The 14,163-nt window shown below is 42.9% G+C and overlaps 1 protein-coding gene across 1 annotated transcript; it reads right to left on the bottom strand.

Annotated features, from left to right (window-relative positions):
* Window positions 1–4,455: 4,455 nt before the first annotated feature.
* LOC123106582 (pathogenesis-related protein PRB1-2) lies at window positions 4,456–5,194 on the bottom strand. Its single transcript, XM_044528695.1, has one exon. The coding sequence runs from the start codon at window positions 5,157–5,159 to the stop codon at window positions 4,665–4,667; it is 495 nt and encodes a 164-aa protein (XP_044384630.1). The 5' UTR covers window positions 5,160–5,194; the 3' UTR covers window positions 4,456–4,664.
* Between the last annotated feature and the right edge of the window lie 8,969 nt (window positions 5,195–14,163).

Genomic DNA, 14,163 nt, shown 5'->3' with positions numbered 1-14,163 from the left:
ATTTTCGTAGTTCGTTGATACATGTATAAAGGCTAGGCCCAGTATGCTAGTCCAGTGCACTTGCAGTCTTACACATAGAATGGCCAACTGGCCCGGTCCATCATCATATCAAGAGGAGATGTACACAATTCAAATCAGGTGAAGAAATGATGCATGAATTATTAAGCATGGAGGAAACTGAAGTCCAGATCCTAGGTCTTCCCAAACTGAAGGAGGTTGTGGCCACTGCAGCATGGTATCTATGGTATGAACACCGAAAAAAGTATCATGGGGAGGACACCCAAAAACCCTCACAAATTGCTTTCGCTATCCGAGGACTCTCAGCTAACTTTACTATTGCTTGTTCCACTAAGGCAAAGCTACGTATTGGTTCATGGGAGAAGCCGATACAGGGGTATATGAAATTAAATGTAGATGCTGGCTTTGACCGAGATCTTCTTGAGGGATCAGTGGGGGTAGTAATCTGAGATTACAATGGGATATTTATTGCGGCAGCTAATGAACGAGTGGACATATGCTATGATTCATTCACTGCAGAGGCATTGGCAGTCAGATTTGGTTTGAATCTAGCCAGAACCATTGGATGCAGTAAGATCGTGATCAACTCGGATAGCATGGAGGTTGTGGAAGCTTTGAGAGCAGGCGACTCCTCTTTGATGGCAAGTGCAATTATTGATGATTGCTATTTCATGTCGTCAGATTTTAATCATGTAATTTATGATCATTGTAATAGAGAGAGTAATAAAGTAGCTCATGAACTTGCTAGGATAGTTAAGTTTTCCCCTCCTTCTATCTGGATGGATTCGGCACCGGATGTACTGCTTCCATTGCTTGTAAACGATGCCACTATTTTGCTAAGTGAATAGAGGAGAAGTTCTGTCAAAAAAAAAGAAGCGTTCCGGTTGCCTAGTACTATGTGGGAAATGCATATTTTGTTTGGGATCCATCATGCGTATTTTACAGTTAGCCTGCCAACGGTACCAACACACATGCCAATGTCTTATGTCCGAGTCATTCAAGAAAAAGAAGAGCAAGAAGACAACAAAAGAGGATGGCCAACTCTTCCTGCCTTTGTAGTAACCTTCTTAGCTACACGGAGTTTTGAATTTTGTTTATAAAAAGACAGTTTTGAATTAGGTAAAAACTAGAGATAAACCTCATCTTGTATAGCTTGGAGTAAGGGAAAAGTATAGTAACAACCTGCGCCTTTGTACTCTGTGATGCCTATTTAATATGAACGCGTCCCTGCCATCAAGATATACGCTTACTGCAATTCTTTTCATCTTACAAGTCGGACTCCCTTTATATACTCTTAAAAAGGAACGGACTGCTCATAGACATGTCAATTATAGGTGTGTACATGCTTTATATTTTACGCAACGTTCTGTTGATCTACTTTTAAATATAAACCGTCAATCTTTATAGTTAACATAAATCAATGGATATAAAAAGATAATGTATGAAGAACTATGAAAACTTTCTCCTTTTATTATTAGGTAATAGATTAAGCTCCTGGCGTTAAAAGGATGCGGTCTTATCACAATGCATTTCTTATTGGACAGTGTTAATTGTCGATTGTTTGGTACTCCCTCCGTCCGGAAATACTTGTCGCGGAAATGGATATAAATGGATGCATCTAAAACTAAAATGCATCTAGATACATTCATTCCTCCGACAAATATTTACGGACGAAGGGAGTATATGGCAAGAGACCTGAACGACCAGGGCTGCATTTCCTTGAGCAAAACATTAAGCAGAACCCGTGCCTAGTTGCTTTGAGCAAAACGAAAGTGCCAATGTCATCACAGATTCTATTGTATTGAAATCAAACCGTAGTTCTGATTCAAAATTCGTTTTCACATGAAAAAATCGTCACGACGAGATCTTCGAAACTAGATCCCATATTGATATGTTTTGACGATTTATTTTCCAGACCAAACTTACCACGCTTGGACTATGTAATGTATTACGCCTACAGTATGTAACTTATCATGGTGTTTACATTAAAGTTATCGGGGTATGTTTCAACTACTTTTTTTTTTGCATGGATAAAAAATTACCACGATATCTCTAAGTAAACTATTAGGTCTGCAAAATATCACCGTCTACAATCGGTGTCGTGCCTGGGCCGCGAGGTGAGGCCCATGTGTCGACACCGCATGACCCGCTTAGAAAGCCAAACTTTGCGGGTCGTATCGGGCTAGGCCTATTTAGGCATGTGCCAGACTATGCATGCAGTGCCCGGGCCGACCCGTTGGCCACCTATAATCAAGTCTGTGGTGCGCAAAATACCATGCTATTTACGCAGAAATTACCAAGGATATGTTTTCCAACAAAAAAGTTCCCCGATTCAAGTTACTGCAGTGTTTGTAAGTAATTTCAGGCATGCAGTCAAATATTACCATATTATTGACACAAATGTTATCAGGGTTATGTTTTTTTTAAAACCTAGTCAAAAATTACCGTGGTGTTTGTAGGCGATTGATTAGCGTTCTGGGAAGACGAGGGAAAAAATGTGACGGGACTAAAAAAATTGACCAAACCAAAAAAAATCGGTGAAGAGACGTGGTGGGAGGAAGGAAAATCGGTTGTCGAAGTGTTCTGCCGGTAGAAAAAGGAACACTATTTTTTTAAGAGTAGAGGTAGAGATACCAGATTGAGAGAAAAATAAAGACAACAAATGCGCTCAATAGGTCTATTGGGCCGCTTCTGGGAGATCATTTTTTCTTTCAGATTCTTGCTATTTCTTTTCGGTACCATGACATAAACTCTTCTTTTCTTGTGCTCTTTATCTTATTATTCGCACTCTTCTTTTCGTGCTGAAACATATTTCAATGAAAAAACAAAACAACTGACTTATTTGATGCTTAAGGTATCTTTTCTCAATGAAAAAGGTCAAGCTAACTTCATTCCTAGCTAAAACAGCTTTCTATCTTGTGAGAAAGACAGGATTTGGAAATGACCAAAAACTAGATGCTTCGACGGGATTCATGCCGGAATAAGAGTAAACTTCTCTCCGAGCAAGCTGACTTTGGCCTTGCCAAGAGCTCTTCGAACGAACAACACATGTGAACCTTGTCGGCTTATGACAAATAGTCGACCCAATGCGTAGAGAACTAGATAGCTCCAACTTTGAAACAAGCATCTCATGAGAAACACGCACACCTTGCACCAACATAGCCCGGCCTTCCATCAAACGACATTGTTACCGCCACATCACCACACGACGCTACAACTCCAATTACATGCTAGACTGTCGATGAGGAAGGCATGTCGCGACCTTGGTCCTCTTGCAACGATCATCATTGCCACCCGAGTCGCATGCGACCCACCACCATCAAGCACTGGTCCCTTCGGCCGATGCCCGTTCCAAAGACAAAGGGATGCGGAAGTGCCTCCATCGTCTGATCCTTGGATATGAGGTTTCTCCCTGAGCTGCCCTGATCGGAGGAAAGGAGAGGATCGCCTCGACGAAGCCTTCAAGAAAGTAACGACACCCATGAGCGTAGCCGTCATCGACTATGGCCTCAGCCAGAGCAGGTTTTCACCAAGCACCGCCTCGCCTACCTCTAGAGCGATCTCAAGAATGGCCAGTCCACCCCCAGGCCATCTACCTCACTTTCTGCCCATGAGCAGACCCACATCGAGCATGGGGAGATTCCCCACAACCCGATGCACTGCATCCCTTCACATACACCACCACTGCACGGACGAGATCCTCACATGCTCCCTCCAAAGCAGCTCTATGCGAGCCAAGCATCACTGTTGCCGATACACCCGCACCCGCACCTGCTCGGGAGCCTTGCATGGCCAGATCAGGCCGGTTTAGGCACCCGCAACACACACAACATCATTCTGACGACTCCACCGCGTCTCCGGAGCTCCACCGCAGCACACAAAGCAACAAATCCACCACTGCAGCACCGAAGCCTCACCACCGTCCGCCAAAGACATCCACCGCAGCCCGAGTCCCACTGGCCACGCCCCAAAGCCAATGTGGCATCTCCGCACCATCTCGTTGTTGCTGCACTGCCGCAAGCCGTGGCCGCTTCCTCACGCCATCGTTGACCCCCTCTCCCGTTGGCGAAAGCAGCCCTTGGAGCACCATCGGTCGCCAAGCCTCGAGACCTCCAGACCCCCCCGAACCGTGCCGCCAAACGGCTCCACCACCGCCAATAGCACCCAGGCATTTCCCAACGACGGTGAGGAGAGAGGAGGAGGATAGAGGGCCCTAAGCGACCGGAATTTGGACGTCCCCGTGCGGTCCGTGGAGACGCACGGGTGCGAGAGTGAAGTGGTTGATAGAGCCTTTTGCTAATGCCCGTAAATCGAATTGTCTTTCTAGGACCGTTTATTGCATGCACAATAACTAGTAGTAGTACTAAAACTTTCGAATGATTCCAACTAAGAAAAGTTTTGAGCTATTTTATTGATTTTTCGTAAATACTGCTCCCTATGTAAAGTAATATAAGACATTTTAGTTCACTACTTTAATGATCTAAATCGTCTTATATTAATTTAGAGAGGGAGTACATATTTATGGTTCTCACAATACAAAATACATGCACGACAGCCCATGCAGAGTATTAGAAACAAGATATGCTGATCTAAATCTGTTTGCGCCAATTAAATCAGTATGGCCTCTTCCCCGCAAAAAGAGGGAGTCAATATGGCCTCTGCCCAATGTAGTTGCCCGGAGGGCTGTAATTGCAAGTGATGAACACGCCGGCGTTGTGGTCGCAGAGCAGACGCGCGCAGCCGATATGCGTTGAGTTGCGCCACACTATCTGCGTGTAGTGCCCGCACTGCTTCCCGGCGGCGCAGCTGTTGGAGGCGTAGTTGTAGTTGGCCTTCTCGTCGGCCCATATCTTCACGGCCTGCGCAGCCGTCCAGTCCTCGCCGGAGCCCCAGAAGAGGTTCTCCCCGTACTGTGGTGCCTTTGAGTGCACCAGCTTGCAATCGCCGGAGCGCTGCCTTGCGTAGCTCGCCGCATAGGCCGCCACGGACGCGTCCCAGGTCACAAGGCCCAAGCCCACGGCGGCGCGAGCGACGTTGTGGGCGACGACGTAGTCGTGTGGCGAGTTCTGGGCATTGCAGGGGTCAGACATCACGGCTGCCATTGCGAGCATGACCAAAAGGGCGAGTTTAGATGCCTCCATGTGTACGCCTTTGAATGTGCAATATATTGCTTATGTTTTTGTTTCGTACTCTTGTGTGGTAGCGTCCACTTTCGCAGTGTATTTATAGAGAAATTTTGTTGAAGGATAAGCCGAAATTATCGAGTATACGTAACTATGGCTGGCAGGATGTAATGAAAGGATATTGAACAACCACCGGGAATTAGTGTCTACCATAGAATCGCACTTATATTTAGAAATAAATTTGATGTAAATACTCTAAAGTATTAATGAAGGAATGGAAATCCAAAAAATGTCCATTACCATTAAAAGATCACCTAAGTTAATATTTTTGGCAAAATTTAATATGAAATATTGATTAATAAGATACTAACGAAAAGCAAGATAAAAGAACAACAAAATAATGTCTGTCTTAGTATGTTTGAAGCATATGTTTGCACACACAAGATTATGACAAAATTTTTATGTAAAACTAACCAATAAGCACTGTATGAAACAAGGAAATTGATTCGTTTCAACCGGCGGTAGACTCTCGCATCAACAACCGCCCCGCGCGAGCGACACACATTCAGTGAGCCCTACTTATGTGCCCTCTCCCTCTTCCTTACATTTTCCCTCGCCAGTGGAATGCTTTCAGCTACCTCTCCCGTTTGAGTTGTGGTATCGCCGTCCAAGTGAACTGGACGAGGGCGACTACAGCAGCCGCCAATGGATCTTGTTGTTGTCACAACATCAGCAAGGCGGCACATGGTGCTACGAGATGCACCTCACCCATGCTTGGTGGATATAATCCCACTGCGACCGGCGATGCTACAAGTTGGGGATCGGTTTTGCAAATCCAGCGCCGCTCATTGCATCCGTGTTGCAAACAATATGACATGGGGGTGCTGTATCCATGATGCAAGACAACGATGTGCAAGGCGCCACCGTGCTGTTGTTGTTGCATGTTGCTACTGTGATGTCATCGGCGACGGCTGCCGGAGATGCTGCAAGCAGTAGCGTGAGGTGCCTATAGTATTGATGCAAGTTGGTGTTGTGATGGTCGTCAACAACGCCGTGAGGAGTTGAGTGAGGGGGATGTGGGGTTGCTACGAGTTGGTGATGCGACGATGTTGCTACTTGTGAGATGCGTCGGGATTTTCCCCGAAGAGAAAGGGTGAAACAGTATAGTAGCTGATAAGTATTTTCCTTAGCGAGAACCAAGATTATCGAACCAATAGGAGAACCACGCAAATCCTAGTGAAGAATACCTGCGCACAAAAGAGCAAATACTTACACTCAACGTGGGAAAAAGGGTTGTCAATCCCCTTGAAATCGTTACTTGCAAACCTGATAGCGGTAGATAGAAAAAAGAAAAGTAAATAAATTACAGTAAGGTATTTTTGGTTTTAATAATATGATTAAGATAGACCCAGGGGCCATAGTTTTCACTAGATGCTTCTCTCCCGAAACAATAGCATACGGTGGGTAGACAAGTTACTCTTGGATAATTGATAGAAAACACAAAGTTATTATGTTATTCATGTCAATGGTCATGTATATATGCATCATGTCCGTGACAAGTAGACCGAAACGATTCTGCATCTACTACTACTCCACTTCGAGAGCGCTTCGATGCTTGCCTCTCTACGTATTAAGTTCATGACAAATAGAGTAATGCATGAAGTACGATGATATGATGTAGACAAAGTAAACTCAAGCAATAAGAATAAACTCCACCATTTTACCCTTATTGGAAACAATACAATGTATGCCTCGCTACCCCTTCTATCAGGAGGTGAGGACACCACAAGATTGAACCCATCACAAAGCACCTCTCCCACTGAAGATAAATCAATCTAGTTGGTCAAACCAAACAGATAGATCGAAGATAAATATAAAACTATAATAATCATGCATAATAAAGTTCAGAAAAGACTCAATTACTTTCAATGAATAATCTGATCATAAACCCACAATTTATTAGATCCCAACAAATGCACAACAAAAGAAGATTACATCGGATATAAATCCAAGAAGATTGAGGAGAACATTGTATTGAAGATCAAACAGAGAGAAGAAGCCATCTAGCTGAAGGAAATATGCCCTAGAGGCAATAATAAAGTTATCATTTTATATTTCCTTATTCATGATAAAGGTTTATTATTCATGCTACAATTGTATTGATCGGAAACTTAAATACATGTGTGAATACATAAACAAATATTGTGTCCCTAGTAAGCCTCTACCAGACTGGCTCGTTGATTAAAGATGGTTAAAGTTTCCTAACCATAGACATGTGTTATCATTTGATAATGGGATCACATCATTAGGAGAATGATGTGATGTACAAGACCCATCCTTAGCTTAGCATATTGACCGTTCAGTTTATTTGCTATTGCTTTCTTCATGTCAAATACATATTTCTTCGACTATGAGATTATGCAACTCTCGGATACCGGAGGAATACCTTGTGTGCTATCAAACGTCAAAACATAACCGGGTGATCATAAATATGCTCTACAAGTATCTCCGAAGGTGTTTGTTGAGTTGGCATAGATCGAGATTAGAATTTGTCACTCTGAGTATTGAAGAGGTATCTTTGGGCCCTCTCGGTAATACACATCATAAGAAGCCTTGCAAGCAAAGTGACTAAGGAGTTAGTTACAGTATGATGTATTACAGAACGAGTAAAGAGACTTGCCGGTAACGAGATTGAACTAGGTATTAAGATATCGACAATTGAATCTCGGGCAAGTAACATACCGATGGACAAAAGGAATTATGTATGTTGTCATAAGGTTTGACCGATAAAGATCTTCATAGAATATTTAAGAGCCAATATGGGCATCCAGGTTCCACTATTGGTTATTGACAGGAGAGGTGTCTCGGTCATGTCTACATAGTTCTCGAACCCGTAGGGTCCGCACGCTTAACGTTCGTTGACGATATAGTGTTATATGACTTATATGATTTGGTGACCGAATGTTGTTCGGAGTCCCGGATGAGATCACGGACATGACGAGGAGTCTCGAAATGGTTGAGAGGTAAATATTGATATATAGGACGATGGTATTTAGGCACCGAAAATGTTCCAGGGTGCACCGGGTACTCATCGGGACATCGGAAGGGGTTCTGGACACCCCCGGTAAGTGTATGGGCCTAATGGGCCAAATGAGGGGACAAACCTATATAAGGAGGGGAGCGCCACTTGGGGAGGACACCAAGTAGAATTTAGCCTACTTGGGGGTGCCTCCTGGCTGCTCCCTCCTCCCTCACCTATATATATGTGGGAGGGGGGGCGCCTAGCACAACACAACATTGTCTTAGCCGTGTGCGGCGCCCCCTCCACTGTTTACACCCTCGGTCATATATTCGCAGTGCTTAGGTGAAGCCCTACGGAGATCACTTCACCATCACCGTCACCACGCTGTCATGCTGGCAGAACTCATCCACTACCTCATCGTCTTGCTGGATCAAGAAGGCGGAGGACGTCACCGAGCTAAACGTGTGTTGAGCGTGGAGGTGCCGTATGCTTGGTACTTGATCGGTTGGAGCGCGAAGAAGTTTGACTACATCAACCGCATTACTAAATGCTTCCGCTTGGTACGTAGACATACTCCCCCCTCTCGTTGCTATGCATCTCCATGAATAGATCTTGCGTGTGCCTAGAAAATTTTCGTTTTCCATGCAACGTTTCCCAACAGTGGCGTCCGAGCCAGGTCTATGCGTAGATGATATGCACGAGTAGAACACAAAGAGTTGTGGGCGGTGATTGTCATACTGCCACATCCACACACATGAGACCGGTTCCACCGACAGACATGCAAGTAGTTTTGCATAAAGGTGGCTGGCGGGTGTCTATTTCTTGTACTTTAGTTGAATCGAATTTGACTATGGCCGGTCCATGAAGAAGGCGAAAACAACAAACTTGACGAATCACCGTTGCGGTTTTTGCATAAGTAAGAACGGTTCTTGCTAGAAGCCCATAGCATCCACGTAAAACTTGTAACAACAAAGTAGAGGATGTCTAACTTGTTTTTGCAGAGCATGTTGTGATGTGATATGGTCAAGATATGATGTGATATATGTTGATGTATGAGATGATCATGTTTTGTAATATCGACAACCGGCAAGAGCCTCTTAGGGTTGTCTCTTTATTGTATGAAGTTCAAGCGCCATGTAATTTCTTTACTTTATCACTATCGTTAGCGATAGTTGTAGAAGCAATAGTTGGCGAGACGACCCCGACGCAATGATGGAGATCAAGGTGTCGAGCTGTTGACGATGGAGATCATGACGATGCTTTGGAGATGGAGATCAAAAGCATAAGATGATGATGGCCATATCATGTCACATATTTTGATTGCATGTGATTTTATCCTTTATGCATCTTATTTTGCTTAGAACGGCGGTAGCATTATAAGATGATCCCTTCACTAAATTTCAAGCTAAAAGTGTTCTCCCTGAGTATGCACCATTGCCAAAGTTCGTCATTTCGAAGCACCACGTGATGATCGGGTGTGATAGACTCTACGTTCACATACAACGGATGAAAGACAGTTTTGCACATGTAGAATACTTGGGTTAAACTTTACAAGACTAGCATGTACAGACATGGTCTCGGAACGTTGGAGACCGAAAGGTCAAACGTGAGTCATATAGTAGATATGATCAACATAGAGATGTTCACCATTGATGACTACCCCATCTCACGTGATGATCAGACATGGGTTAGTTGATTTGGATCATGTATCACTTAGATAACTTGATGGATGTTTATTTAAGTGGGAGTTCATTAGTAATTTGATTAGTTGAACTTAAATTTATCATGAACTTAGTCTTAATAGTTTTTGCATATCTATGTTGTAGATCAATAGCTCACAATATAGCTCCCCTATTTTTGATATGTTCCTGGAGAAAACCAGGTTGAAAAATGATGGTAGCAATAAAGCGGATTGAGTTCGTGATCTGAGTATTATCCTCATTGCTGCACAGAAGAATTATGTCCTTCATGCACCGCTAGGTGTCAGACCTATTGCAGGAGCAAATGCAGATGTTCTGAACGTTTGGCAAACTTGATATGATGAATACTTAATAGTTTAGTGTGCCATGCTTTACGTCTTAGAACCGGGACTTCAAAAACGTTTTGAACGCCACATAGCATATGAGATGTTCCAAGAGCTGAAATTGGTATTTCAGACTCATGCCCGTATCGAGAAGTATGAGACCTTTGACAAGTACCTTGCCTACAAGATGGAGGAGAATAGCTCAGCCAGTGAGCATGTGCTCAGAATGTATGGATACTACAATTGCTTGAATCAAGTGGGAGTTAATCTTCTAGATAAGATAGTGATTGACAGAGTTCTCTAGTCACTATCACCAAGCTACTAGAACTTCATGATGAACTACAACATGCAAGGGATGAAGAAAATGATTCCCGAGCTCTTCATGATGCCGAAATCGGTGAAGGTAGAAATCAAGAATCAACATCAAGTGTTGATGGTTAACGAGACCACTATTTTCAAGAAAAAAGGCAAGGGAAAGAAATGGAACTTCAAAAAGAATGGCAAGCAAGTTTCCACTCCCGGTAAGAAGCCCAAAGCTGGACCCAAGCCTGAAACTGAGTGCTTCTACTGCAAAGGGAATGGTCACTAGAAGCGGAACTGCCCCAGATACTTGGCAGATAAGAATGATGGAAAAGTGAACAAAGGTGTATTTGATATACATGTTATTGATGTGTACTTTACTAGTGTTCGTAGCAACCCCTTGGTATTTGATATCGGTTCAGTTGCTAAGATTAGTAACTCAAAACATGAGTTGCAGAATAAACAGAGACCGGTTAAGGGCGAGGTGACGATGAGTGTTGGAAGTGATTCCAAGGTTGATACGATCACCATCACACACTCCCTCTACCTTCGGGATTAATGTTAATTTGGTGTTTGCGTTGAGCATGAATATGATTAGATCATGTTTATTGCAATACAGTTATTCATTTAAACTCAGATCATAATTGTTGTTATGTTTACATGAATAAAACCTTCTATGGTCATACACCCAATGTGAATGGTTTATTGAATATCGATCATAGTGATACACATATTCATAATATTTATGCCAAAAGATGCAAAGTTGATAATGATACCGCAACATACTTGTGGCACTGCCGTTTAGGTCATATTGGTGTAAAGTGCATGAAGAAACTCCATGAGGATGGACTTTTGGAATCGCTTGATTATGAACCATTTGATACTTGCGTACCATGCCTCATGGGTAAGATGACTAAAACTCCATTCTCCAGAACAATGGAGCGAGCTAATGACTTATTGGAAATAGTACATATTGATGTATGCGGTCCGATGAGTGTTGAGGTACGCGACGGGTATCGTTATTTTTCTACCTTCATAGATGATTTGAGTAGGTATGAGTATATCTACTTGATGAAACACAAGTCTAAAACATTTGAAAAGTTCAAAGAATTTCAGAGTGAAGTGGAGAATCATTGTAACAAGAAAATAAAGTTCTATGATCTGATTGCGGGGGTGAATATTTGAGTTACGAGTTTGGCCTTCATTTAAAATAATGTGGAATAGTTTCACTACTCACACCACCTGGAACACCACAACGTAATGGTGTGTCCGAATGTCGTAACCATACTTTAATAGATATGGTGCGATTTATATGTGATGTCTCTCACGGATTTATCACTATCGTTTTGGGGTTATGCATTAGAAACAACCGCCTTCACGTTAAATAGGGCACCGTCTAAATCCGTTGTGACGACGCCGTATGAACTGTGGTTTGGCAAGAAACCTAAGCTGTCATTTCTTAAAGTTTGGGGTTGCGACACTTATGTCAAAAGGCTTCAGCCTGATAAGCTCGAACCCAAATCGGATAAGTGTGTCTTCATAGGATACCCTAAGGAAACAATTGGGTACACCTTCTACCACAGATCCGAAGGCAAGATCTTTGTTGCCAAGAATGGATCCTTTCTAGAGAAGGAGTTTCTCTCGAAAGAAGTGAGTGGGAGAAAAGTAGAACTTGATGAGGTAATTGTACCTTCTCTCAATTTGGAAAGTAACACATCAGATAAATCTATTTCTATGATGTCTACACCAAATAGAGAGGAAGCTAATGATGATGATCATGAAACTTCAGATCAAGTTACTACTGGACCTTATAGGTCGAACAGAGCACGTTCCGCACCAGATTGGTACGGTAATCCTATCTTGGAAGTCATGTTGTTAGACCATGGCGAACCTACAAACTATGAAGAAACTATGATGAGCCAGATTCCGATAAATGGCTTGAGGCCATGAAATCTGAGATAGGATCCATGTATGAGAACAAAGTATGGACTTTGGTGGACTTGCTCAATGATCGGCAAGCCATAGAGAATAAATGGGTCTTCAAGAAGAAGACTGGCGCTGATGGTAATGTTACTGTCTACAAAGCTCGGCTTATTGTGAAAGGTTTTCGACAAGTTCAAGGGGTTGACTACGATGAGACTTTCTCACCCGTAGCGATGCTCAAGTCTTTCCGAATCATGTTAGCAATTGCCGCATTTTATGATTATGAAATGTGGCGAATGGATGTCAAAAACCTTGCATTCCTTAACGGGTTTCTTGAGGAAGAGTTGTATATGATGCAACCGGAAGTTTTATCGATCCTAAAGGTGCTAAAAAAGTGTGCAAGCTCCAGCGATCCATCTATGGACTGGTGCAAGCATCTCGGAGTTGGAATATATGCTTTGAGGAGGTGATCAAAGCATATGGTTTTATACAGACTTATGGTGAAGCCTATATTTACAAGAAAGTGAGTGGGAGCTCTATAGCATTTCTGATATTATATGTGGATGACATATTGATGATTGGAAATGATATCGAATTTCTGGATAGCACAAAAGAATACTTGAATAAGAGTTTTTCAATGAAAGACCTTGGTGAAGCTGCTTATATATTGGGCATCAAGATCTATAGGGATAGATCAAGACGCTTAATAGGACTTTCACAAAACACATACCTCAACAATTTTTTGAAGAAAGTTCAAAAATGGGTCAATAAAAAAGGGTTCTTGCCTGTGTAACAAGGTGTGAAGTTGAGTAAAAATCAAAACCCGACCAAGGCAGAATATATAGAGAGAATGAAAGTCATTACCTATGCCTCAGTCACCGGTTCTATAAAGTATGCCATGCTGTGTACCGAACCTGTTGTGTGCCTTGCCATGAGTTTGGCAAGGGGGTACAATAGTGATCCAGGAGTAGATCACTGGATAGCGGTCAAAATTATCCTTAGTTACCTAAGAGGACTAAGGAAATATTTCTCGGTTATGGTGGTGATAAAGAGTTTGTTGTAAAGGGTTACGTCGATGCAAGCTTTAACACCGATCCAGATGACTCTAAGTCTCATTCTGGATACATATGGAAAGTGGGAGCAATTAGCTAGAGTAGCTCCATGCAGAGCATTGTAGACATAGAAATTTGCATAGTACATACGGATCTGAATGTGACAGACCCGTTGACTAAACTTCTCCCACAAGAAAAACATGATCACACCTTAGTACTCATTGGGTGTTAATCACATGGCGATGTGAACTAGATTATTGACTCTAGTATACTCTTTGGGTATTTGTTGGGGATATTACTACTGGATGTAAACCGGCTAGGAGTAGCCAGGTTAACTCTATGAAGATTAGAAGCCCGTGAAGACGTAAGGATGGTGGCGCTTTACGAAGGCCCAAGGCCCAAAGGCGGGTTAAGGCCTATAGATATAAACCGACTTTCTCATGTAACTTGTATTGTAAGATAGGAAGGATAGAGACCGAGCCGGACACGTTTTATGATCCGGCCTCGGGACTCTGTAAACCGGCGGGCGTCAACCTTTGTATATAAAGGGACGACTCGACAACGGTTTAGGAAAAAGACACAACAACTCGAGAGCCAGGCAAAGCGGATTCGCTCCTTGGTCATCGAAACCCTAGCAATACCAACACAGCTAGACGTAGACTTTTACCTTCATCGAGGGGCCGAACTAGTATAAAAACTCTC

The sequence above is a fragment of the Triticum aestivum genome, chromosome 5A (assembly GCF_018294505.1).
Source record: "Triticum aestivum cultivar Chinese Spring chromosome 5A, IWGSC CS RefSeq v2.1, whole genome shotgun sequence".
NCBI lineage: Eukaryota > Viridiplantae > Streptophyta > Magnoliopsida > Poales > Poaceae > Triticum > Triticum aestivum.
The sequence above is the reverse complement of the archived record's forward strand: the minus strand, read 5'-3'. Positions and strand labels throughout refer to the sequence as shown.